The 24,139-nt window shown below is 54.1% G+C and overlaps 9 protein-coding genes across 9 annotated transcripts; 3 read left to right on the forward strand and 6 right to left on the reverse strand.

The window, feature by feature from the left end:
- Nucleotides 1-904: 904 nt before the first annotated feature.
- On the forward strand, nt 905-1,914 carry A1O7_02506 (uncharacterized protein; the record flags this gene model as incomplete). The annotated part of the gene is made up of 3 exons (XM_007756537.1): nt 905-1,125; nt 1,323-1,540; nt 1,610-1,914. The coding sequence occupies 3 exons, from the start codon at nt 905-907 to the stop codon at nt 1,912-1,914; spliced, it is 744 nt and encodes a 247-aa protein (XP_007754727.1).
- Nucleotides 1,915-2,094: 180 nt separating this feature from the next.
- Nucleotides 2,095-3,316, reverse strand: A1O7_02507 (uncharacterized protein; the record flags this gene model as incomplete). The annotated part of the gene is made up of 4 exons (XM_007756538.1): nt 2,095-2,356; nt 2,445-2,529; nt 2,586-2,676; nt 2,732-3,316. The coding sequence occupies 4 exons, from the start codon at nt 3,314-3,316 to the stop codon at nt 2,095-2,097; spliced, it is 1,023 nt and encodes a 340-aa protein (XP_007754728.1).
- Nucleotides 3,317-4,380: 1,064 nt separating this feature from the next.
- On the reverse strand, nt 4,381-5,884 carry A1O7_02508 (uncharacterized protein; the record flags this gene model as incomplete). Its single annotated transcript, XM_007756539.1, has 3 exons — nt 4,381-5,088; nt 5,204-5,588; nt 5,715-5,884. The coding sequence occupies 3 exons, from the start codon at nt 5,882-5,884 to the stop codon at nt 4,381-4,383; spliced, it is 1,263 nt and encodes a 420-aa protein (XP_007754729.1).
- A 2,411-nt stretch (nt 5,885-8,295) lies between these two features.
- Nucleotides 8,296-9,533, reverse strand: A1O7_02509 (uncharacterized protein; the record flags this gene model as incomplete). The annotated part of the gene is made up of 3 exons (XM_007756540.1): nt 8,296-8,609; nt 8,658-9,399; nt 9,453-9,533. 3 exons carry the CDS (start codon nt 9,531-9,533, stop codon nt 8,296-8,298), a joined length of 1,137 nt encoding a protein of 378 aa, XP_007754730.1.
- A 730-nt stretch (nt 9,534-10,263) lies between these two features.
- A1O7_02510 (uncharacterized protein) lies at nt 10,264-11,445 on the reverse strand (the record flags this gene model as incomplete). The annotated part of the gene is made up of 1 exon (XM_007756541.1): nt 10,264-11,445. The coding sequence occupies one exon, from the start codon at nt 11,443-11,445 to the stop codon at nt 10,264-10,266; it is 1,182 nt and encodes a 393-aa protein (XP_007754731.1).
- A 1,201-nt stretch (nt 11,446-12,646) lies between these two features.
- A1O7_02511 (kinesin family member 18/19) lies at nt 12,647-15,823 on the forward strand (the record flags this gene model as incomplete). Its single annotated transcript, XM_007756542.1, has 2 exons — nt 12,647-12,843; nt 12,895-15,823. The coding sequence occupies 2 exons, from the start codon at nt 12,647-12,649 to the stop codon at nt 15,821-15,823; spliced, it is 3,126 nt and encodes a 1,041-aa protein (XP_007754732.1).
- A 2,194-nt stretch (nt 15,824-18,017) lies between these two features.
- On the forward strand, nt 18,018-18,935 carry A1O7_02512 (uncharacterized protein; the record flags this gene model as incomplete). Its single annotated transcript, XM_007756543.1, has 1 exon — nt 18,018-18,935. The coding sequence occupies one exon, from the start codon at nt 18,018-18,020 to the stop codon at nt 18,933-18,935; it is 918 nt and encodes a 305-aa protein (XP_007754733.1).
- A 1,968-nt stretch (nt 18,936-20,903) lies between these two features.
- Nucleotides 20,904-21,776, reverse strand: A1O7_02513 (uncharacterized protein; the record flags this gene model as incomplete). Its single annotated transcript, XM_007756544.1, has 1 exon — nt 20,904-21,776. One exon carries the CDS (start codon nt 21,774-21,776, stop codon nt 20,904-20,906), a length of 873 nt encoding a protein of 290 aa, XP_007754734.1.
- Nucleotides 21,777-22,418: 642 nt separating this feature from the next.
- A1O7_02514 (murein transglycosylase) lies at nt 22,419-23,886 on the reverse strand (the record flags this gene model as incomplete). Its single annotated transcript, XM_007756545.1, has 3 exons — nt 22,419-23,218; nt 23,274-23,711; nt 23,769-23,886. The coding sequence occupies 3 exons, from the start codon at nt 23,884-23,886 to the stop codon at nt 22,419-22,421; spliced, it is 1,356 nt and encodes a 451-aa protein (XP_007754735.1).
- Between the last annotated feature and the right edge of the window lie 253 nt (nt 23,887-24,139).

A 24,139-nucleotide genomic window follows, 5' to 3' on the forward strand; every position in this document is an offset into this window, starting at 1 on the left:
TTAAAGCCGCTAGGCATTTGTTGCATTGCGTGGCGTCCGGCTCCCATACCCCAGACCCCCAAGGTTGCATCCACAGTTGGACTCAATAATACGAACGTTGCTCGTATGTTTCCTCTCCACCGCACCCGACCTTGCTCCGGGGCAGGACAAATTGCTCCTTTCTATTGGCGGTCGGTTTCCGCGGCTGCGACATCCCCGATGTGGTGGGATTGTCGACGATGCCACCAGATGCCTCCTATGAGCCGAGGGGTGAAGGTCACTGGATATCATGTACTGTACCCAGTACCTGTGTCTACGGAGTGCACGCTGTCAGGCTTGCGTCTGACACTTTGCCGGTCTGTGCCGTGGCGCGCCAAAGAGAGCTCCTTCCAGGGCCATAAAAGCTCGCCCACCAGACCTGCTGTACATGATACGTACTGCCAAGTAGGTGACAAGTCACATCTTCGCAGTCTTCGCCTGGGTCGCCCTTGGTCATTGTGGCCCTTCACTCCTTGCACATCCGTCGTGATCGATGCCGCTATTGGTCTGGAGTGAGATATCAAAATGAGTCCCTCGTACTGGATTAGGTAGCAAGAACAATGAGCGTGTTCGCAAGAACTGCCTTATTTCGTTGCTCTTTCCTCTTTACTGGTAGTCTGTCTTCGGGCCATTTACTCGTCCCTCCATAGGTGCTGATGAGAACAGAGTCAAGTATCTTCAGCCAATTGTAAGTGGCCACAATCTGCGATTGTGTCTGGCGAGACAAGACCCCGCGACACCATCTGCCGGCCTGAATCTCAACAACGTATCTTCAACCATTCGCCACTTTTCATCTTTTGTCCTTCTGGCATTCCCATTGCCAATACACAGTGATTTCCCCTCTGAAGCTCTAGAATTCCAGAAATCACAGTTTTGCACTTTCAGAATGTCCCTCTCTCAATGCTGCGCTACCGGCTTCCGCTGGGAAGGCACCCCCAAGGGCAAGGAGACCACGCTGTCCAGCAACAAAGCCTACGTGACGGGCACGAACAAGGACGCCGCGGTGCTCATCGTGCACGATATCTTCGGCTGGACTCTGACGAATGCGAGGATGTTGGCGGATCACTATGCTGAGGAGGCCGATGTCACCGTGTACCTGCCGGATTTGTGAGTCTACTACGCACCTTTGGCTGTTATTGTCATTTGGCGTTTCGATCCGATCCGATATGTGGTGTATGTGATGGCGGGGTACTGTAGCTGGGCGTGGGTTGTAACTCGTAGGCACCCGAGGAAATCTCCGGTGTCTTGGTCGACCACGCCCTCCGGTCGCTGTATGCACATACTGACCTCTCCTTGCCTGGCAGCTTCGCCGGCGAAATCGTCGCTCCAGATCGTCTCGACCCTGCGTATGCAGGCGAGCCGTTCGATATCAACGCCTTTATAATCCGAAACAACAAAGATACCAGATGGCCCGAGATCTCGGGCTGCGCCAAAGCACTAAAGACTGAACATGGGTTCAAGAAGGTCGGCGCAATTGGATTCTGTTATGGCGGCTGGGCAGTAATGAAACTGGGTGCCAAAGGTATTTCATGACGACCGCTCATTCTCCCAATGTCCTCTTGCTCCAACTTTCGCTGATCAGGCATCCTAGAAAACGGCTTGGTAGACTGCGTGTCGACCGGCCACCCGGCGCTTATGGAGAATGCCGACATAGACAACATTGGCTGCCCGGTCCAGTTCCTTGCGCCGGAAGAAGACAACACGTTTACTCCCGAGATGAAGGAATACACCTTGAAGACACTGCCGACGCTGGGCATTGATTTTGATTATCAGTACTTCACGGGCTTGAAACACGGGTTCTGCACAAGGGGCGATGTGAACGATCCGAAGCAGAAACATGGTCTTGAACGAGCGAAGAATGCGGCGGTGAGTTGGTTCAGAGAGTATTTGCACTGACGTTGGAAAGACTTAGAGTGTTCTTCTCAGAGTGTTATCCGAGCTTTTCCTAACACGAGAGACACCGGAATGCGCGCAAGGCATGTTGTGGGTACCATAAGACCGCCCTCCGCCGGTTTCCCATCGATCCGTACTCGAAAATATCGTAGACAAGGAGCTCTTCATGTGTCCACGTCGCTCTTACTTCGACGCTACCTTCCTCTTCTTGCCAGGCGGTCCGTCTTCATGATTCCCATTTTCGCCCCCGTTCTCGAACACCTTCTTCATCTCATTGAAGAACTCCGGCGGCTCCAGTGGATGCTGACCTGTCACGTCATGATACGCCGTCGTGGAGATGTAGTTAGTCTTGCCATCGCGGACTAGGGAGTAGTACTCGAGCAAGTATTGGATTTCAGAGGGGTCAAGGGACGATTGTTCTTCGAGAATGGAGCGAGCTTCGTTCCTATAAAGATGTCAATACGTACCCGCAGTCGAAGTGAGAAACAAGCACGGGGCAACGGAGGGAGGCCGTGAATCATGTGAAGACGTACTCGGAAATGTCCTCGAACTCGAGCTCCGTGCCCAGTGCCTGTGACGCTGCTGTCGCGAGCTCCTCTCCCGCACAAAGCAGAGGTCCTGTGCGACGACTGTCAGTCCTGCCCAGCCAAGACTTAGATATGCTAGGATCTTACCAGTAAGCACCATCAACTGGCCTCGATGCTTGTCACTGAATCCATGCTTCCCTTTGCCGGTCAAGACATGAGCCGCAACATGCGCGAGGTCCTGCGACAATCCATCAGTTTACTGCGCCAGGTACTTGTACGAGCTGATGACTTACCGTGATACCCATCGGCGCGAATTTATGCTTGTCCCCGATCGGCAGCGGAATGCTCTGCTCCTGCTGCATCTGGGGCGCATACAGGAGGAGATTCTCGGCGTAGAAGCCCGGCCGAATCACTACGGGCGAATGACCCGTCTGGGTATCGGGATCGCCCTTCGCAGCAAGCACCATTGTCTCCAGCTCAATGAACTCTCTCAGCCGGGGCTGCTTCTGGGGGTCTGCCAAGTCACAGCCCGCGGAGCTGATGAAACAGACGTTCGGGATCCCGGCCTTCTTCGTCGCGTCGACCAGTTCGCGCGTGATATCCATCTTCTTCTCCGAAGCAGGGGGGATCAGACAGATCGTGTCCGCGCCCGTCGACTTCAACTGCTCGACCATCTGCTTGACGCGGCCGGGCTTGTGCTGCACGATCTTGACGCCTAGCTTTTGGACCTCCTTGGCGAGGGGTGCGTTCTGGTTGAGGGCCAGGCCCGTGATCGTGCCGACTTTCTTCTTGAAGTTCTCGTGCTCGAGGATATATTTGGCGATGCTGGAGCCGGTGTTGCCGTCGATGGCGGTAATGCAGATGTTGCGGTGAGACATACCGGGCGTTGGGGGAGGTGGATTGGGAGCAAGCAAGTAGGAAGTGTGATGAAGAACAAAGGACAGCGAGATCAGGTTGGGGAAATACTCGTGGTGTGTAATGTACAGTGTGAAGTGTAGAGTAGTACGGCAAAAGAAGGATGCAACCAATTTCTATAACCGCACCCTTTCTCTCTCCGCCTCCGCCTGGCTTTTAAGAGTCGAAGCATGTTTGTTGCGGCGTCATCGACCGAGCAAGTGAAGGACACAGCAAAGTGACAGACCGCCAGGACGGGACTTTGTGCCGCAGCAAGGTGGCAGGCGGCTGGATACATCATGACATACGTCCCGTTCTTTCGGTCGCTGTTTTCCAGGTTCGGTGACGGTGAGACAAAATGTAAAAAGCGGCTTACACTTACATCACGAACTTTGCAAGAAAACGAGACATCTCCAGCCTAACTGACGCACAGGCAGGGAGAAGGAAGAGTCACGACAGAAGATCCGATGAAGTCCGATCCATTCGTTGTCTGACTTCGGAACCTCCCTCCCTGTTACCCATCATGCACGGTGCTCGCTCTGTGGTACGGTACTGTACCTTGCATTAGCCTGACAAACAACGCTTGCAACCAACCTGGTGGCAGAATCGGTCCATGCGCCACTGGGGAAATCCGCGCTTGCGGGGAAAGACTGTGCAGGCCTCCGGAGGAGTATTCCAGGACGTACAGTAGCTCTTACGGAGGCCTCCGTAAACAGCACAACACTGTGCACACCGGATGGAGTACAGTACCTCGGAATCTCGAAGACTCTTATCCCAATCATTGGTCGGGATTGGCATCCTTGTCATGGGCAGCCAGCCTCGTCAGATTTTGTGCCCGTACGGGTACTTGATGGGGGTGCGGGGTACTGTCTTACATCATGCTGCCGTTTGTTTCGTGAGCAATCGAGTCCGAATGTCTGAGTTTGAGCGTGAGCGGCAGGGGCGAGATTAGCGTACATTCTACCACTTTGCGAGCAATGGGCATGCAAAGTACACGGTTCTTTTGTTCCGACATAGGCCCAGATCATAACAGGTAATATTTCATTCCTCATTCTGGAGCAGCACTACTCTCGCCCGTCACGTTTTCGCCATCCACCTCTTTGCTCGCCGCTGAAGAGGACGCCGCAGACTCGACCTGTCCCTCAAGATCGCCGGTCCGTCGCCGCCGCAGTCCACTCCGACCGATTGGCCGCACCAACGGCTTGGTCGCTTCGAAAGTGACAAAGAGATCGTCGAGCGGCGACGAGCTGGTGAAGAACGCCCACGGACTCGTCAGCGGCGTTGGACCCGTCGTAGCCACCTCGCCCCCCTCGCCTTTATCCACCGCCAGCTTCCCCTCGGCAGGATCTTTGGGCGGCGAGATTTTGGCACCAAGATAGCCGACCACGCACCTGGTCATCCAGAATGTGCGCGCCCAAGGCCAGAAATCGGCCATGCCGCTGGCCTTCCAGCACGCCAATACAACCGCCGCATACGCGAGAGACATCCAGAAGGCGAAAGATACCGTCGTGGCCAACACGAGAATCAGCCTCCCAACACGCGGCAACAGTACATCAGCGACTAGAAACCACGACGGGAGCAGAATGCGGAGGACCGCGCGTCTGGCCTTGAATGTGCTTGTGGGGGACGAATTCGGCGCGACATCCCCGGACGGCCAGATTGCGTGCCGTAGCTCGCGCTCTGTGTCTGTCGGGTCAAGCACCAGAGTCAGTAGTGGGACGATACTTTGCTGCCGCGATGCGTATTCCTCGTGTTCCTGTACGAATTGTCAGCTCGGAATCCCTGCTCGGGGCACACATGTAAAGTAGAGCACCAGCGCCAGCACCAGTAGCAGTACAACTACAAGTACACGCACAAGTAAGCATACTCACCCAGACTTCACTATCAGGCAGGACTTGGATATTTCTGTCCCCGTGGGCCCGCAACCGCAACGGCACATCAACCACCTCTTCGTGAATGTCCCAGAACAGCAGCGTGGCGTCCGCAGGCGTGAACCACGGCAAGTTGACCCCATCGCGGTCCCCCGTCTTGACATCCACACCGAAACTCTCCGTCAGATATACGTTGTCGTCCTCGTACGAAGCGACTTCTACCAACATGCTGACGTTCCACACCTGCGCATCGCGAGGCCCGCCGATCGTCAACCCGCGCGAGCTGGCATTGTACGCGAAATCCAAGGCGAAGGACATGCGCTGAGAGCGCCGCGCCTTATGTACGTAGGGCGACGAGTCGGCATAGGGGAAGAAGTCGTCGACACTGGGTTGCGCGCGTGCGTGCGTCAGCTGTGATTGCGCTTGGCTTGTTGCATTGGAGGATATCGAGGCAGGCAAGCCTTTTCATCGTGGCTGCCTCTCGCAAGAACAGGAGGAGGAAAACACATACTCATATACCCTGGTGATGGTGCCGCCGCGCCATAGATGCTCCGCGGCCTTGCCTACGATGTCTGTTCCCCAGGGCACTTCGGGCGAGGGCAGAGCAGCCCATAACAGGACGAGAAGGGCGTAGAAGACCGGTATGAGAAGGAGGACTCGTAGAGGCGTGAATCTAGGCATGGCCGTGTGGGGCAAGGTCGTGGTTGTTCAGGTATCCAGATTGCATTCGAGGGCCATCTTGAGGGCGAGGGAGCCAGGTACTCTTCGCAGAAAAGGCAGAACCATGGTGCGAGGTGTCATTATTGGGGGCCAATGCTAGTTGGCTGTGGTTCCAGGCTGCATATTTAAAGTTGGCGAAAAGCCGCACAGCCTCGCTACAGAACCTCAGTTGGCTAAAGGATGGTGGTGGAGGCATCTTCCTCGCCAGGCTCACTTCGCACAAAGTTCATACAGCCTTAACATACTAGGTACTCGGTATGCAAGCTCTGCTTGATACTGCAGGCAGGATCTGATACCCATTTCGAATTGCTCCATCGTCTCCCCTTGCGCACTCATCAGACACGTGTTGCAAAGGAGATGATGGGATGATGGCCCTGCGTGAGCACGATGAGAACGTTAGGAACAGAGCCCAAACAACTCTGACTGTTGTGCAGTCCTGGTCGAAGTCGTCGCTCGTCCTGTCTTTGCCGCTAATCTTTTCGGAGCTGCCAGAGTTGGTCCATATTTACGAGGGCCGCTATTTCCAACAGAGGGTGTCGACGAAGCACAGTTCGCAGGCAGCAAAGGCGACGGTAAGTATCGCGAAGCAATTGCTGTCAGGAGAGGAAGAGCCTTTTCCCGTTGGAAATCTCGAAGGAATCTCGTCGGATTCGGTCAACTGCTTGGACGCCGTCACTCCGGCTTGCTTGAGCGACAACTCAGAAGGCGGGCCCATGAATATTCCTCATATGTGTGATGTTTTCCGCCTGATATACGGAGTACCATGACCGACGCTCTTTGCTCCTGTTCCTTGCAATGCACCATATGAGGTTCGACAGAACGTTGCGTCCGGGAGCGTTGGGTGGACTCGATTGAAGGATACGTCGGACCCGTCGAGGCGTATGAGAGCAATATGCAAGCGTCGTTCCGGCTAAAATTCTTCTCTAGATCTGTCACTCACCTCCTGCGACCTCATCATATCTGTGCAGTGATTACTGGCCAACAATCAGTGTATTGACGGTGTGGTGTAGTGGCCCAGCACGTCCTCACAATACAGAAGTGCATTTAGCCTCTGTGAGCCTTCATCATCGATCAGCTGATAGCAAGACATGCGACAGCTTGATTCTAAGGGGCAGGAGACCTCCGATGTCGCGTGGAGCAGAGCTAATATGTGCAAGATGGCACTGGCAGAGGAAGACCTTGGTTCGAGTCCAAGTACCGTCGTTGATTTCTTTTTGCTAAAACAGGAGATCGATCAATCTGTTTCCTTATTCTCTGAAGCCCATGGGGTCGCGGTGTGTAGGTGGCACGTTCGTTGTTCTTCACATCTTCTGTCAATCGAATCACTCGATGCTTACCGTTCACTGACGAGATTGGCTCGTGATGCCGGTATGAGATTGTGCGTGAGCGGATATGGAGCTATCTCTTTCCATAACAAGGGATGTAATGGGTGTTTGCTTCTGCTCTGCAGCGTGTGTCCATCACTCATGCTCCTACTTGTTCGTGACACCACGCTAAGAGCCACACCGTGCTTTGTTCCTATTGTAGCGGAGCGCCAGACTCTGACTCCTTGCCGGAGACTCCCCAGAGATCCCCTCTCCAGTCATTTGTGCCCCTGGATCAACAAACAAGTAATCGATTGATTCAAGGACCCATACTGTATTGGTTAGCATTTCAAGCTATGGATATCCGACCGTCGCCTGTATGATCCATCTTTGCTCTTCGCAAGAGATGATCGTGGCCAAAAGGCATTATTTTGTACTGGCTGTAGGCTGTATTCAGATGGCGCGCTATCATTAGTTGGAGCTGGCCTCGCACGCAGGTAGCCAGCACAAAGGCTTTCTCTATTGCCAGACGCGGTAGAAGGTGTGAAAGCAGGGTAGTGACACCTGCGGCCAAGATAGAGTGCTATATTCGGAACAACATCAACAGAGCATGGTCAATTGATGAGTCGAGCACACAATCGATGGAGAGACGTTGAGGAGAGGGACTGAGTATGTATGAGGATGACGGGACAGCTCTAGCCCCACCTCATCTACCATGGCACCTTCCGCATAAGGCATGGAAGGCCAGCTGGCATGTGGAAACAGTTTTCCATCCTACATTTCCAGTGCTTGCTCGTGGTGCCAGTTGTGGTCTACATCTCTATCATGCATGGGTATCATTGCCCTTAATTCCGTCTACGGACACATCAGCCTGTCATCGAATGCGTTCTTGCCTCCGACGCTCCGCTTCTCTACCTTGGGCACGGTGTGATATAAACACAGTGCTAGGTGAGTGCAATGTCACCAGCTTTCATTACGCCTGCAATGAGTGTTCTCTGCCACTCTGTGTACAGAGATACCTTGATCCGAACGTATCACGGAGCTCCGCCGACAAAGTTCCAGCCAAGTTCATCGCTTTCGCTGCACAGTCTGCCACCCATCGGTATCAGTACCTTTCCTGGCACGCAGGGCCGCACCTGGTATAAACTTGGCCGCGTTTGGGTTGTAGGGGCGTCCGCTTGATGCTGATTTGGCGCTATCACTGCGGTCTCTAGGCACGCAACCCGGGTAGGGAATTTGAGTTATCAAGTTCATGGGACGCTCGCAAGGATCATGAGAGAACCCAACCTGGACGTCCTGGTAGGGTCCTGCCCTCCTTGACCGGCGGATAAATTCATCCCGGACGATACGGGCGACAACAGTAGAAGAGAAAACGGCAGTGGCTGAATCTCCATGTCAGTCGCGAAGAAGGTATAGCAGAACTGACTTACCATTGCCGGTATTGAACAACCAGACCAACTCAAGATTGTGGCGTCCAACAATTTCGATCAGGTCCTTTCTAAATCTCTCTTCACTCATCCCATTGGTGAAGAGTTGCTGACGAGCAAAGGTCAAGCGTCGTCGCTCATTGAGAGGGGGTTGCATCCGGAGCAGGTCTTCGTTGTCCGGATAGGCTTCGCCATATTTGACTTCATGGCCTTTGCCAAACAAACCGACGCCATACTCGCGGATGAATTGACTGTCTTCCTCGGTGAAGAGCATGGCTCCGCCAGCGTACTGGAAGATGACACACACCGCACCATATTGTTCCACGTAGGCCATGGAGAAAATGGCACCCGTGCTGATTCGCTCTGTGACCATGCTCAAGGGCTTGTCTTTGGTCCAGCCGTAGATCCAGACGCAACGGAAGTCCTCATCTCGTGGCTGCAGCTTGTTCGGCTCTTCCTCTGTGATATGTCGCTTCAACCCGTCAGATGGTCTGAACTTGACCAAATAGTTGTTACCCGCGATATCGGTGGCGGCGACTGCTGCCCAAGAGGAGGCGTTCGGTCTCGCGACAGGACGAGTTGTGGTACCATTTCGAGCCATCAAGTCAGGGTTTGGCGCCGGCGAAGGCTTCATGTGGAACTTTTCGATGGACCACGGAGCTGTGGTCTGATTGAACGTGTCCAGCATTGAGTGGACATCGCGTGCAATGCCATTCGCTGCTTCATTTTCACCCTCGTCTCTAAGCTGCTTGGTGATTAGTCCAGCGGACCTGCAGCTCGGGCGGAAGCTGCTCTTACATGTTCCACCACGCGATTCAAGTGGCTAAGGGCATCCGCCATCACGTCGCTGACATGGAGAGGGTCGTTTCCGATAGCCATCATGTCCTGCGTTGATGCCCGATCAGTATAGTCTTCACCTCACGAGTATTGGGATCCTATTGAGAAAGATCACGTACCTCTAGATATTCACTGCTGGCATCACTGTAGATTGAAGGCGGAGTAAATGGGTCAGTGGGTGAGTTAGTGAGAGTGCGTTGGGTCGGTGAGGAGGTCATCGATGAAGATGAGGAAAAGTATCTGGGCACCATGGCGCCGAAGAGCGGGTGTGAACAGGAGGGTCTGGCAGAAATGATCGAATAGACAGAATGAAATGAGCGATGGTTCCAGGCAGTCAGTCAGCCTTCGCCGCCCCTTCACTTCCGCCCCAGAAAGCCGTGTCTGTGAACAAAGGACGTAAGGAGCGTGCCCGCCACAGGACGGAAACAACAGCACGGGTTATCTGGGAAAATCTTGCAGGCAGCAGCAGCTACCCGGGTGTGCAGACGACAACTTCTCAAACAGCAAGATCGATGGACTGGGTTCCTAGCTCCGAGAAAGATACAGTGTTTGCTCACCCAGCCCAGGTGGGAATTTCTCAGATTTTTATGCCCGATCAAAACCCTGTTGCTCCATTCTGGGGCGCCATAGACCATGCAGACCTCGCAGCATCGATAAGAGCAACCTGCAGATGGGCAAAGCAGTAAACCTCCCAGATCATGCACGCACAAAGCATTTGATGTCCTTTGATAGTTCGTTCACCGCCGCATCCAATCGTGGCATTTCACCCCCGTCAAACCGAACGCCAGAAAGCAGCCCTGATGCCCAACTCCCGACCCAACGCGCGCCTTGCATCGACGGTCCTGCTCACAGCGTCTTTATTCTCATGTGCTCGTCGAAGGAGATATTTCATGCATTCCCCCATCCTACCCCACACCAGGTACTTATATGCCTTGGGAACCTCCACGTCAGGATTACTGCCGTGTGACTCTAGGCGGGTCCTTGCTGTCTGAACCACCTCACAGCTAACGTTGTCTGCCATCCCCATCAACTGGCCATAAGCCAACTCGATTCGCTCTTCACCATTGCGCGCTTGCTCGTCTCGCAATTCTCTCGCAAGTCTGACCGACTCTGCATTGTGGGTTGCAAGGACGAGACTCACACGGGGGAACTCCATAGAGGCACCTTCCACAGGCTGGAGAATGCCTTGGTACCGTTTCTGCATGATGGCTCTGGCAATGCTGTTGTAGCATTTGTGGGTTTCGTCAATTGTTCCCCAGAGTAGCTCTCTCGGATCGCTGCCCATGTACGCCCCTCGGACGAGCTTGACTCCCAGGACAAATCCCTCCCTTCGAGCCAACTCAAGGTGACTTGCGAGGTTTGAAGGAGTTCGTTTTGCATATGCCTGATATGTGCCATATACCACTGCCTTCTCTTTGTTGTATATCTTGGCGAAGTACATGGTCCAGTTGTCGATGCCTTCTTGCAATGACGCCTGTTCGGCATCAAATAGAAGTCCAACGCCTCTTTGCTCCGCACGCTTGCAGATATCATGGACAGCATCTTGAAATTCGGGTGAGCAAGCGACCGTGGCTTTAAGGCGCCGCAGTGCTTGACGTCCTGCCCCACTGAACTTGAGGGCTACGTAGTCACCTCTCTGCGTGAGTTCGATCGTGCTGATGGTGTTCTCTCTCCAAGTGGCAACTTCTCCAGCGTCCACCTGAGCTTGATCCATGGCAGTGGGTTGCGCACTGAGACTTTCCAACTCTTCCTTGCTGAGGACCACTTCTTTGGCATGACCCAGAATCACTCCTCCAAAGCCAATGTTTTTTAGGTCTGCGATGGTCACGCGGACCTCTGGGGGCGTCTCTCCTGCACAGAATTGGGCGTAGAATGTTCGTTTCAGGAGAAAGTGCAGGAGGGGATTACGGTCCGGGTTGAAGAAGGGCGATGTCGTATGAGCAAGAAAGGTCATGGCGGTTAACGAAGGTCGTAGAAGGAGAGGCACTGAGGATATCGAAGTGATGATGTACGATAAGAGGAGGGAAGAAAGGGGAAGACATGCTAGCGGCCTGTAGGAGGGTATCTGTGATGCTTGACTATCGGCCGCTTCAACATCGATGGCTGTGGATGTTATGGTCCGCCGCGTATGCGCTTTGCGATGTTGAGTTCTCGGTCGTAGTGTCCTTGTCTTAGGATAGATCTGTTGCGAACCGAGGGACTTATCGTGCCACGGGACCGGGGAAAGTGCGAGAAAGGATGGCGCACGAAGATATTGCTTCACAGGTACCCGCGAAAGTAGTCTTGTATGCAAACAGCGATCCATCTTAGTTGCCAAAGACAAGAGCCGTAACAGTAGTGCGGGCAACACGCAGGGGACTGACAAAGGACATATATGCTCATCTCAAAGTGGCTTCGACGGGCAGATAGATACCAAGGGTAGAAGAGGGACACACGATTGGGGGCAGTACGTCAGCGGAGTTGAACGGGCATCCCCGCCTTGGAGATAAAGACGCATTGAGCCGCGAGTAGCCGCTCAGTCGCGCCCTAGTCTGGGTCAACGGCTTGTACTTACTCCGTACCCGTACACAGTACAAGCAACTCAAATGTAGGATAATTCTGTGGAGCAGCGCAGAACGGACTCCATTACTGGCGACATGGACGCCTTGTGACCAGGACCTCGATTCACAGATGACTGCACTTGATAGTCCCGTTCTGTGGTGGCCAAGAAGGAAGCACAAGGATGGGTCAGTGCCCACAGCTTGCGACTGCTCTGGACGAAAGCCGTACTGGTAGAGTGATGATGGTCGGAGCTACACGGTACTGGTGGGTAGGGTAGACTTACCGCTGAAAATGATTTGAGCTGAGCATGAGTGTGACGGTGAGCTGAAGCTGAAGATGTGGGAGGTGGTGGAAGAAGCTGGTTGCTTGGACAACACAAGCGCCAAGCCCACTAGAGCCGATCCGGAGAAGTCGCAACATTTGAGCTTTCCGTCATTCACACTCCACACCACCTTCACTTCAACAGCCACGGTCACGCCTGACAGCCGCATCTAACGCGCGGTTCGGCTTCTTCGACTGTTATCCCGTCTTTCCTGGCCTGGAAGAGTGCCTGCTATCTTCTCATGGTTTCCGCCAGTCCATGATCTTATACCTTTAGCAACTTCACTGCAACGATGACAGCGGACGGCGCCTCTTCGATCTCGGTTACGGTGCGAGTGAGGCCATTCACAATTAGAGAAGCTGCTCAACTTACGAGATGCGACGACACAACCATATTCCTTGGCGATGGCTCCCTGGCCGCCGCCCCGACTCCGAAATTGTCTCAGAAAGGCCTTCGTCCAGTCATCAAGGTTGTCGACGACAAGTGCTTGTACGCATGGAAGAAACCGAGTCCCAGTCCCATAACTGACCATTTCTATAGAGTCTTTGACCCTCCTGAGGATAATCCAGTTCAGAAGTTCTCCCGGTCCGTCGTGCCGTCGGGCAAGCGTGTCAAAGATCAGACCTTCGGTTTCGACCGAATATTCGACGAGAACGCATCTCAAGGTGAAGTCTATGAAGCCACCACAAGACCACTGCTCGACAGTGTGTTGGATGGCTACAATGCTACGGTCTTCGCCTACGGTGCCACCGGTTGTGGAAAGACTCATACAATCACTGGAACTGCTCAAGAGCCAGGCATAATCTTCTCTGCTATGAAAGAATTATTCGAGAGAGTGCAAGAGTTGTCAGCCGAAAAGGTCACAGAGATATCGTTGTCGTACCTGGAGATCTACAATGAAACGATCCGCGACTTGCTCGTCCCTGGCAATAATAAGGGTGGGCTGATGTTGAGAGAAGATTCCAATCAAGCCGTTTCGGTTGCCGGCCTCTCCAGCCACCACCCACAGAATGTTGAAGAAGTCATGGAAATGATTGTACGAGGAAACGAGATGCGCACCATGTCGCCCACCGAAGCCAACGCCACTTCCTCGCGATCACACGCCGTCCTCCAAATCAATGTCGCACAGAAGGACCGAAATGCTGGCGTTGACGAACCACATACCATGGCTACCTTGAGCATTATCGACCTTGCAGGTAGCGAACGAGCAAGTGCTACCAAAAATCGGGGTGAACGGCTGCTGGAGGGCGCCAACATCAACAAATCCCTGCTGGCACTTGGCAGCTGTATCAATGCGCTTTGCGATCCGCGTAAGCACAACCACGTCCCCTATCGCAACTCCAAGCTTACTCGCCTCCTAAAATTCTCTCTTGGTGGTAACTGCAAAACAGTGATGATTGTCTGCGTCAGTCCTTCCAGTGCACACTTCGATGAGACACAGAATACCCTGAGATACGCAAATCGAGCAAAGAACATCCAGACGAAAGTCACTCGCAATGTGTACAACATCAATCGTCACGTCAAAGATTATCTGGTCAAGATTGACGAACAAATGGCACAGATCAACGAGCTAAAGGCCCAGCTGAAGGAAGCTGAAACATTCGCCTTCACCAAATTCAAGAAGCAGAATGAGAAAAAGGAGAACATTGCCCGGGAGGGCGTGCAGAGAATCAGAGCAGCATACGAGAATTCTGCAACAGAGCGACAAGAGCGTATCAACAACATGATCAAGCTCAAACAAATCGGGCGTCGCATCGCTATGCTGAACTCTTGGATTACCGCATTTGAAGCTGTCTGCGACAACCTCGACATCGAGGAACCAATGCCGAACATGCAGGCAGTGAAGAAGACCGCCCATGGAATCATGATCGAGCTCGAGAGCGGCCGACATCACTGCCATCAGAAGGTGTCCAAGAGCAGCTGGGACCGGTCCATGAACACCGCTTTAGAGCATAGCTTGAAGCAACTCAACGAAGTCGACACGGGCGATATGATCGACGCTGAGATGCTTCGACGTGAGGTCGAATTGCTCAAGTCAAAAGCTGAAAGAGAGGCCTTCGCAGCTGTGGCCGAGCAAGACAAGAACGGAGACGCAGGCACCATTCAGATTCTGCTACGGGCACATTTTGAGACCATTTCTGCCATAGAGAGGTTAAACGATATGAGCGTCGATGACGCGGTTGATGCTGCCACACAGATACTTGGGAAGATGCTGTCCTCGGCTTCGAGCGCAGCATCTTACGTCGTCAAGCCCGACGGCAGCCTGGCTCCTTTCGAAGTGTTTGCGCCTTCCAAGTCAGGTACACCCAAGAGGCGGAAGCAAAATGCGGGCACGTCCATCTTGGAAGGAAGCCCAACGCGAGCGAGACCTACTGCCATCCCCGTGGTGGCGCCTCACCTCACGCTTTCTCCGGCTAGACCCTCCCCTAGGCGTAGAGGGTTGCTAGGAAGTGCAAAGAAAGGTATCCAGGTATCCTTCACACCCAAGAAACGGAAAAACCCTGCGAAGAGTGCGAAGCGAGCAGTAAGGTGGCGAGACGACACCGAAGATGGAACACTGGCCGAGTTTGAGAAAACACCCCAGAAGTTTCCTTCAGCGGATGAGTCAACATCGGAGATTACTCTTCCTCAGATCTCGGACCTTACATCGTCCTTCTCAGCTCTTGCGACCCAATCGCCTGACTCATCTCCCATTCCTCCTCCGCCAGAGGCTACCATCAATGTGCAACACAAAGGCGGTCGCTTCCAGGCAGGCTTTCTATCCAAGAGATATGACGGCTCACCATTGTCTTCAAACCTACTCCCTCCCAAGATGACACCTCTATCATCCTCCGACAGCGAATTGTCCCCGCTAAGAGAGCTCGACGCAGGAAAAGCCTCGAACCGTGGCTCACTAATCCCTCAAAACAAGGCTGCTGCGACATTCGATTCCTCTATCGACGGAGATAATATCTCCTCTGGCACCAATTCTGACACTGAGAACCATGCGGCTGGGGCGAACAAAGAGGAGGCTCTTGTGATCCGCAATGCAGTCAGACGTTCCTCTTCCTTGCGTCGCTCGGGTGTTCACGGCTCGCGGACCCAGCGTCGACGATCACCCACAGCTGCAACAGCGGCACTCGCTGGTTCTCCGCCTTCAGAGGGTATGTTCGCGGCCGGCCATGTTAGGAGGATGGTCCACACCGGCAAAAGTGAACATGGACTGCTGAAGGAGAACGATCGGGAATGGAAGGTGGGCGTGCTTAGCCCGCGCGTCCAGGGCATTGTCAGTCATAGCCGAGGGCTGAGCGCGTCGGCGAACCCATTGAGGAGAACGACCATGAGTGGCACGGACGCCAGAGGGACAGCCACTGGGATTGGTGAACGAGCCGCGGGCGGAGGAGTAAGGTTGTCAAGCATTAACCATGGTCACTCGCAGACCGCATCAAGGGGAAGTCTAATGCCCACGGGTAAAGCTGTCTGGCGCTGAACAGGATGAACTTGACACGAAAGGACTTATCGATTTGTGCTCACAAGCTTCTTGTTTTGTACTTGAGGAGTTCGGGGTCGTGGTCGGGAGCTCGTCCCGAACAGAGACTCGCATAGGGCATAAAGTGGTGGGCACGGACCTGGGGGACTTCGGCCGGCTTGGTGGCGTTTGGATGTGAGTCAAATGGCGCACAGAAAGCTCACTTAGGGAGCCATCACGAGCTGGAGTTTTGGATCTTTTCCTCCATACAGTCAACTCTTCGGCTTTTGGATCGGGGCTAGAAGAGGGGAATTACCAAGCCACGACCGGATCTCAGGCGCTGCGACCACGACGCTGTGCCTGCACAGCACACACAGACATCAACGACACAATTATGTGCTGTATTCCATAATGCATAGATTACTGCTCGTGAGCTGCGCTCGGTCCCTTGCCTCGCGCCAGGGACCGGGAGCGCTCCTCAAGCCCGATAAGCCATGCACTAGTTCTTGCCTTGATGGTAATAAGACCAATCTTGTGACCGTCTGCGAAAGACACTTCTCTTGAGGAGAGATGATTCCCAGAGAGAACTTCAATGCCAGGCACAGCAAAACACATCTCCAGATCAGACTGCCGTCGCTGAAGAAGTTCCGCAGCAGGGGAGTCTTTCCTCTCGACGAGTGTGCGTTGGTATCGCCGAGCTTGACCTAGACCATGTGAAAGGCCCGGCAGGGCGCGCTCTTCTGTGTATCCATTTGGTCGATCCCATTCCCGGCGACCGCCTTTTAGAGCCCACGCTGGACGCTCGAAGTCATCAGCTATGTAGTCCTCGCCATTGCATCATGGACGGACCGTCTGAGGGATTGCTCATTTCGCGACTCTTGTGTCGGTTTCCCGCCAGCGTAGTTAGACTTGTACAGCCTTGATCTACCCTTACATTCTGTATCTTTTTCAATCCCAGGAATCACCTTGCTTCCACACGCGATCATCGAAGCAGTGGGGAACAGATGGAAACAACGGAGCCCGAGACGACTCGTTTGAAGCGCACAAACAGATGAGCTGTTTTGGATGCCCGGTCCGTTTGCTGACAAAAGCCAGGGAAAGGCATAAAGCCGAATGGCTGCGTCCAGCAAAGATGAAGTTCATCTCCCGCGGGACATTTTCTACAAGATTCAGCACCCACCATACAGGGTCTCAGAGCATCTTGCACCACCTCCCCCTCCACCACCACAAACAGCTGGAGCGTAGCTACGACCAAGCGCCAATCCATTTTCACAAATGGGCGACGATGACGGCGCCAAGATATGGGTGCCAGTAACGGTTGTGGGATGCGTCCTTATCCTCCTGCTCATCATGTGCTGCACACCCTGCGGCGGCTGCGGCGGAGACGACCTCTTCGAATCCGGACCAAGACGACGGGCACCATCGTGGCATCTACCGACAGGGTTGCCCTGGGAAGAGATCACCACGTTCAGCTCGTTTCCGACGCGACCTGAACCAGTGCTTTTGGGGCCGCGAGGAGGCCGACCGGACAGGGACAGAGACGCAGGATACTATCCCGGGATTAACATAATAGAGAGGGAGCCCATCTTTGCGCGGAGATGAGCCATGGCGGAACAGAGCAAAGATCAAATCGCACACACGCACGAAACTTGGGGTAATTCATGCTTGGGCCAGCAAGCTCAGGAAAAGGCTCGCCGTATCCCACGTGATTCTTCAGCAGTGCCCTGGGTTTAGTCACGTGTTTCTTTCGTGGATTTGGCTCTCGCGTCCGCGTAACCGTGCGCGTTGTCGCGCGTTGTTCCACATTGGGGAAACCGCCGCATAACGTTGTTCCTATATCAGTGTCGGTCTGTGGCATCAGAGTAGACAACAGTGGTATAGAACACTCATAAAATCCATCCCGGCCGCAACCACGCTGATCATGTCAGGCAAATATGGCCACAAGAGACTTGCATCCAGCCAGGGGGGTCAACCACCCTTCAAACGCTCTGGAGCTGGTCTCCTCCACAGGCCGCCCGTGTCCATCGAATCATTGCCCACCGAGTTACTCGAATAAATCTTCCTTGCCTCTGTAAACGGGAATCTCCTCCTCGCCGTACCTCGATTCGCCGTCAGGCTGTCCGGAAGCGAGGCTCTTTACCGTGCGACGTTCGCACTGGCATTTTTCAACCATGCACTGCAAGACGTCCTGAACCATCTGGAAATCTCCTCGCTGATGCCCAATTTCGAGGTCCCCTTGACGATTTGGGAAATCCGGTCCATCACCAAAGCTGTACTAAGGGCCCGGTGGTGCACTCGTGGATGGGTGCGCACCTTTATTGATGACATGTTCCTATACAACACTGTCCCGATGCAATACCGCAATACGGGAGTCCGCCATTTTCTTTTCGAGCGCGATGCTCGTTTCCTCCAATGTCCACTGGACTCATTTGACGACGAGATCGACCAAAAATTACTTGTGGAATCTGAGGCGTCTGAACCTTTCCGCTTGCTTCTTGAGAAGTCTTTAAAAGTGATCCAGCAAGGAAACCCGCATCCAGGAAATGGCTGGTCTTGCCTCGACACACTGGACTTTTCGGATGACGAGATCTGGGATGATGATCAGAGGTCAAGCGGATGGCTCCGTGCGTGGATCGCAAGCGACTACTACTTGTACCCGGAAGACGCCTCATTCAAAATATCACCCCACGTATTCCGCAGAGCTGCAGCCCAAGACATCAGTAGCGATCTACGCGAACAGACCGGCGACACAAATTCGTACGCATTGCTCTACGTCGCGCATCTCTTCGACGTAGACCCTCAGTCACTGCCACTCACCGACCCGATTCTACTCAAATGGGCTGCGGAGGCGAAGGAAGATGTTGAGTTCTACCAACAGCAGTGGGTCGAGTCGAGCGGCGACTTACCCTGGGCCGCCACTACTCGTACGCGTCAGGAGTGGGAGAGAGAGCGGCATGCCCGAATTCGATCAACGTTCCTGTACCACATGCATCTCGAAGTCCTGCGCTATATCACCACCGGACGGCTGGAGCCGGGCTCCAAGGGACGCTCTTTTGATCAAAGTGGACGCCTGAAACGGTTCGAAGACAGGGAGATCATCGACGAAGAGCGCACTAGCACTGAGCCGCCGTGAGGTGATGAAGACCTGAGGTCAAGAGGTGCCATGCCTCCTGAGGCTGAAGATCTTTCATTCCTGTCTCCTGACTTCTTGGATTCGCAAGTCCATTGCTCGGAGTTCGAAGCCTATGTGGAGCAGGAACCACGTGTATACGATTTCCGGTATCGACGTGCGAGCCGGTCGTGTCCATGGGTCGACAGAGACGACAGCCCTTCTTCGTACGACTACTACTATTCCACCAACTGCACCAGCGATTCCGACATGTCGGAAATACCATTACATCACAAGTGGTACGTTGGCGTTCCCACGCATTACTGCGTGAGCTTGTCGTCAATGTAACCAGCCGCAATGCCCATCTACTGAGAAAACAAATGACTGTATTGAAACTCCCCGAATCAGCCCGGCCAACGGAGTTCCGAAGGAAGTCTCCATATACTGAAAGATGTCATTTCCCGTCTGCCATGACATCGCAAGGGCGTTTGTGCTAAGAGGGATCACGAGGATGAGACGAAACCAGAAGCCGCATCAAATGGATAGATGCGTTGATTGGGCCAACCGGAGTAAAACAACGGTAAAAGGCGTAAGGCGAAGACCGATGCTCTTGCTCGGTCCAAGCGCAGCCTCCGTTCACGGACTGTTGCCCATTCCACAGGATACTGTCCAGGACGATGAGTCGTGTACCGAGCCTTCCACGAGCCAGTAGATAGTACCATATCATTCAAGCAGGCTCTGATCGTCCCGTCTCACGAGGGGTGGGAATTCTGGCTTGTTCACGCGGCCACGGCTCAGACTCCATGCCGAAGACGGTGCTCTGCATCGAATCCTGCCATATGGCACATCCACCGCTGCGGCTTCCCTGGGATGGGATCGAGACTGTAATGATCTATCAGCAAGGCCTGGTGCTCTATCCACCGAGCTCGGTGTGTCTCTTGAGGCGGCTGCGCGGGAGGCCCACATGCGGAGCATTTAGGGGGTACCACTTCCACCAGAGGATGAAGAGAAGGAATCTTCAGCTGCAAAACTACCGCGCGTTGTTTGTCTACGGTGTCTAAGTCGACCTCACAGCACCAGCAGCAGCCGACCTTGCAAGGGCAAAGACCCAACCTCTCTCGGCGACTCGAAAAGACAAGTTCGCCTCAGCTGCTGGCGCCGCCCAGGCCACGCAACAGTTCACGCATACGATAAGGATGCAATGAAGTAGGTAAGCATCTACCATGTGATCGGACTCCTCTGTAACGCGAATCGGGCTTTAAACTCGTCTACATCCACATCAGCATCAACATCTACAGGACACTAATACAGGATACGGGACAGGTGGTATTCGCGTCGCACGGGAGCAACGACCGGGTACATACATACATACACATATACGTAGGGACATACATATACGCATTTACACACATACAAAACTATGTCCGTACACATTCCTACGCATATATGTCTATCTACACACAGTGTCGTATATTAGTCACATTCAGGCGAACGCTCCCAGTGACCTTGGGATGGCCAAGTATGATCAGTGTTCAGGGTACGCACATAGGCTACATAGCTGATCCACCAGTGTTGGCACTGCTACCCACACAATTCTAGAACACCGAACATGGGATATATAACATGTGAGATCTTGTAGGTATCTCGGCTGCCCTATCGATGACATGGCCTGTTTGACAAGTATTTTCCCAGGGATCCAACACTTCTAGGGCTACGAGGGCGCCTCATAGGCAGGAACGGTCACTCTCGGCGTGGGTCTTCCGAAATGAGAGCTGTTGATACAAGGCATCGTAGTGATTCTTGGTAATTAGTAGTAATACACGCAGCACACTGCCTGCATACCATCTCATGGACTAGTCGTTTGCGTGTATAGTTGCGGTCGACAACATTTCCTCGTGCTTACTTCCGGCACAGTACTGGCATCCACGTATTCACAAAACCCATGCAATCAGCGCCTCTCCCTCTTCTCCAGACTTTCTCTATAGCACCGCCCTACACGAACCCCTCTGGGATCAAAATCGCGCCCACCCCTTCCACCCCTCGCTCCATCACAAGCAAATTATACGCCGCAGCCGCGTTCGCCGTATCCATCACGTCGACCTTCATGCCCAGCTCCTCGGAGAGGTACCGCCTCGTGTCCTTGGAAAGCATGTGCAATTGCCGCCCCGTGCCGAAGATCAACAGGTCGGGCTTCGGGTAGAGTAAGGCGAGCAACCCGAACGCCGAGGGCGGGAAGTCGAGGACAGAGCGGGCGGTTAGGAACTGTGAGAAGCGTGACCGTGACGCTGCGGCTTGCTTCTGGCCGGACGCGGGTGAGGTCGAGGAGGTTGTGGCATCATCCCAGGGACTCCACACGAATCCCTCGCCTCCCACGAGCACCACCCCCCGACCTCCGGACGTTTGCACGCCATTGTTCAAGTGGAAGCCGTCGGGCGTGCAGGCGTCGATGGACGTCGCGGGCTCCTCGACGCCCGCGGAGGCGTAGATGTCGAGCTTTGAAAAGTCCGTCTGCGTCTCTTCCTTGGAGGCCGGGCCTCTGTCCTTGCTCTTCGAGGGCGCGTAGGGGTTGATCCGCGGTGAGCCGGGACGCGCGGGATTGGGAGGAGGCGCGGTCGGGCGCGGGCGCGGCGGGATGTTGGATGATTGAGCGGGTGAAGTCGGTGGACGGGCGGAAGATTGCTGATCATGATATGTAGGAGTTGTTGAGAAGGCACGGATACGGGGATGGTGCTGTGGCTGAGAGGCATACAGTCGATGACACCGTAGTTGGGCCCGGGGCCGCGACGTGTATACCACATTGGGTGAGGGTGTGGTTGTAGTAGCTCGACGCAGCGCGCGCAGCAGGTCTGTGGACGGAGCTCGCATGTTGGGGGAGTGAGCTGTGATGTCTCCTTCGCAAATAATTCGCGCTGCCGTAACAGTAGCAAGAATCAGTGCGATCCAGCCGGAAGAGAGAGCTTCAGAGGTCGCAACAAGGCTCGTCTCTTGTACACGTATTCGGTGTTGGGCTTGAACCGTCAGTTAGATCACAGAGCTGTACCTGACTCTGCTGCCGTGGGTGCCGCTGATTTGACTCGGTCTTGATATTGGTCGTCTCTCGTTCGTGTCAAAGTACAATGGAGAACTAAAAGTATGCTGCAATTGGAAGATTACAGTTGGAAGGGGACATTGCGTTGGAGTTTCAGAAAAAGTCACTGACGCTTCGAAATCACAAGCATGACTTCATACTCCTCGGGATCTGGAGAAACGTTCGGCCGCCGCTCTGGTCTAGAGATCCAGCTTGGGAGACGAGCAGGGTGCAGTGTAAACGTCCTCGAATATGATGGCTCCACAGAGATCAAATGCTTGTCTAGCTGTATCTTACACAATCTGCAAGATCCGTTCTTATGTCCTCCACCGTCCGCAATGCAAACAAATCGAGTTCAAACATCCACCATGTCGGACGCGGCAGATGATCCCCACTCATTAAAGCTTCGCCCATTAAATCACATCCCCATGCTTGTCAAATCACATAATGCAAAGTCCCACGACAGCAACAATCGCAGCAAACAAGCTGCCCTTGAGCAGATTCTCACTGTTCCCACCGACTGAACCTGCGCCGTTGGACGAGCCATCACCGCCATTGCCCTGAACGAAGCCTGTTGACGCAGCCCCTGACGAGCTCGCGGTTGCACTTGAATCACTACCCGAGCCTCCATCAGAGCCACTGCTGCTGCTATCCGTGCTGTTGTCGCCTCGGCCACCGTTGGAACCGGTGCCGCCGCCGGAAAGACCCGGGATAGTAGCGACCTCACTGGTCTTCGAAGAGCCGCTTGAGCTGGCGGTGTTACTCCCGGCGGACATGTTGGTGCCGGTCCCGAGGAATGATTTCAGAACGGTGTTGTCATTGGTGACCTCGACAGAGAGGTTGGTCATGCTCGGGTCAGTGAAAATGTAAGACTTGCTGCCTTGGACGTTCGCACCAGAAGGTGGATCGTAGCATTCCACCGAGACGGAGTCGAATTGAGCATAGTAATATCCGTTAGTCATATACTGTGAGTCCCATTCCACGAGACCGCCCGCCCAGTCGATGGTGCCTTTGCCGTTGGTGGGAAGACCGCCAGGCCAGAGTGACAGCTGCACCTGGCACGGTGTTTGGGGGTAGTAGTAGCGGTTCGCGGTGGCGTTCCATGTGTCTTCACGGTCAAGTGTGCGGACTACCTTGCCGTCGACTGACCAGGTGATCGAGTCGGGCTGCCAGTCGATTTCATAGTCGTGCATGTTGGCATGGACGTCTGACAGGCCGGTTACATTGCCGCCGTTGGTATCTAGGGCCACATGTCAGCTTCAATTCTTCGCTTCGGAATATTCTCTTCCGCTTACAAACTGGCACACCCTGGGAGTAGAAGTTGGTCTGCGCCTGCTCCAGCTCAACACCAACGAACTCAAAATCTATTTCGTCCTTGGAGTTGCCGAGAAGAATAAACGCCGTGACCACACCAGCCCCGGCAGAAGTAGAGAATCTGGCGCCAACTTTGCCGTACCAGACATGTCTTGTGCTGGTCAATAACGTTCCCACAGTCCCTTCGGCCATAGTCAAAAGCACAGAGTCCTGATATTCCAAGGGGTCGCCCGAGGAAACCCAGTCGGCGGTGGAGGCATCGCCCAGGTACTTGGTGTTGGGAACGATGCCGTCGAGGTTACTGAAATCATAAGTTTTGGACTTGCACACGGGTGCAGGTACGCAGGAATCGAGGCTGAACGAATTGACGGGGTCGCATCCTCCGAGGCAGTAGGCGCCAACACCACATTGGCCATATTCTAGATGTCCCGTGTTAGTCTTTCTCTTCTCTCTCAGGGCCTCCTGGATATACATACGCGAGCAGCATGGTGTGTCTGATGGGCATTGTACACCTCCGCCACACTCAACCTGGGCGAGTACTGAGGGAGCCAATGCGGCGAGGAAAAGAAGGGAATGCAGGATCTGCCCTGCCATCGTGTTTCTTGGGGGTTCCTGGCGGGCGGATGCGTATGCAGACGTCAATGAAAGACGCGACGGCCAAGTGCACGCAATGCGGTAGAAGGAGAAGGCAGGTTCTTTGCAGATAAGGTGTAGCACACAAGCGGGGCTCTCCCTGGTCGTACAAAGGACAGGTTTCGATGCTGGTGAACGAAAGTTGGCACGATCCCGTGGGTTGGAATGTGACAAAGAAAGATTCCAACAACCGCCAAGTGACCTGTGGCAAACA

The sequence above is a fragment of the Cladophialophora yegresii genome (assembly GCF_000585515.1).
Source record: "Cladophialophora yegresii CBS 114405 chromosome Unknown aczIN-supercont1.2, whole genome shotgun sequence".
Taxonomy (NCBI): Eukaryota; Fungi; Ascomycota; class Eurotiomycetes; order Chaetothyriales; family Herpotrichiellaceae; genus Cladophialophora; species Cladophialophora yegresii.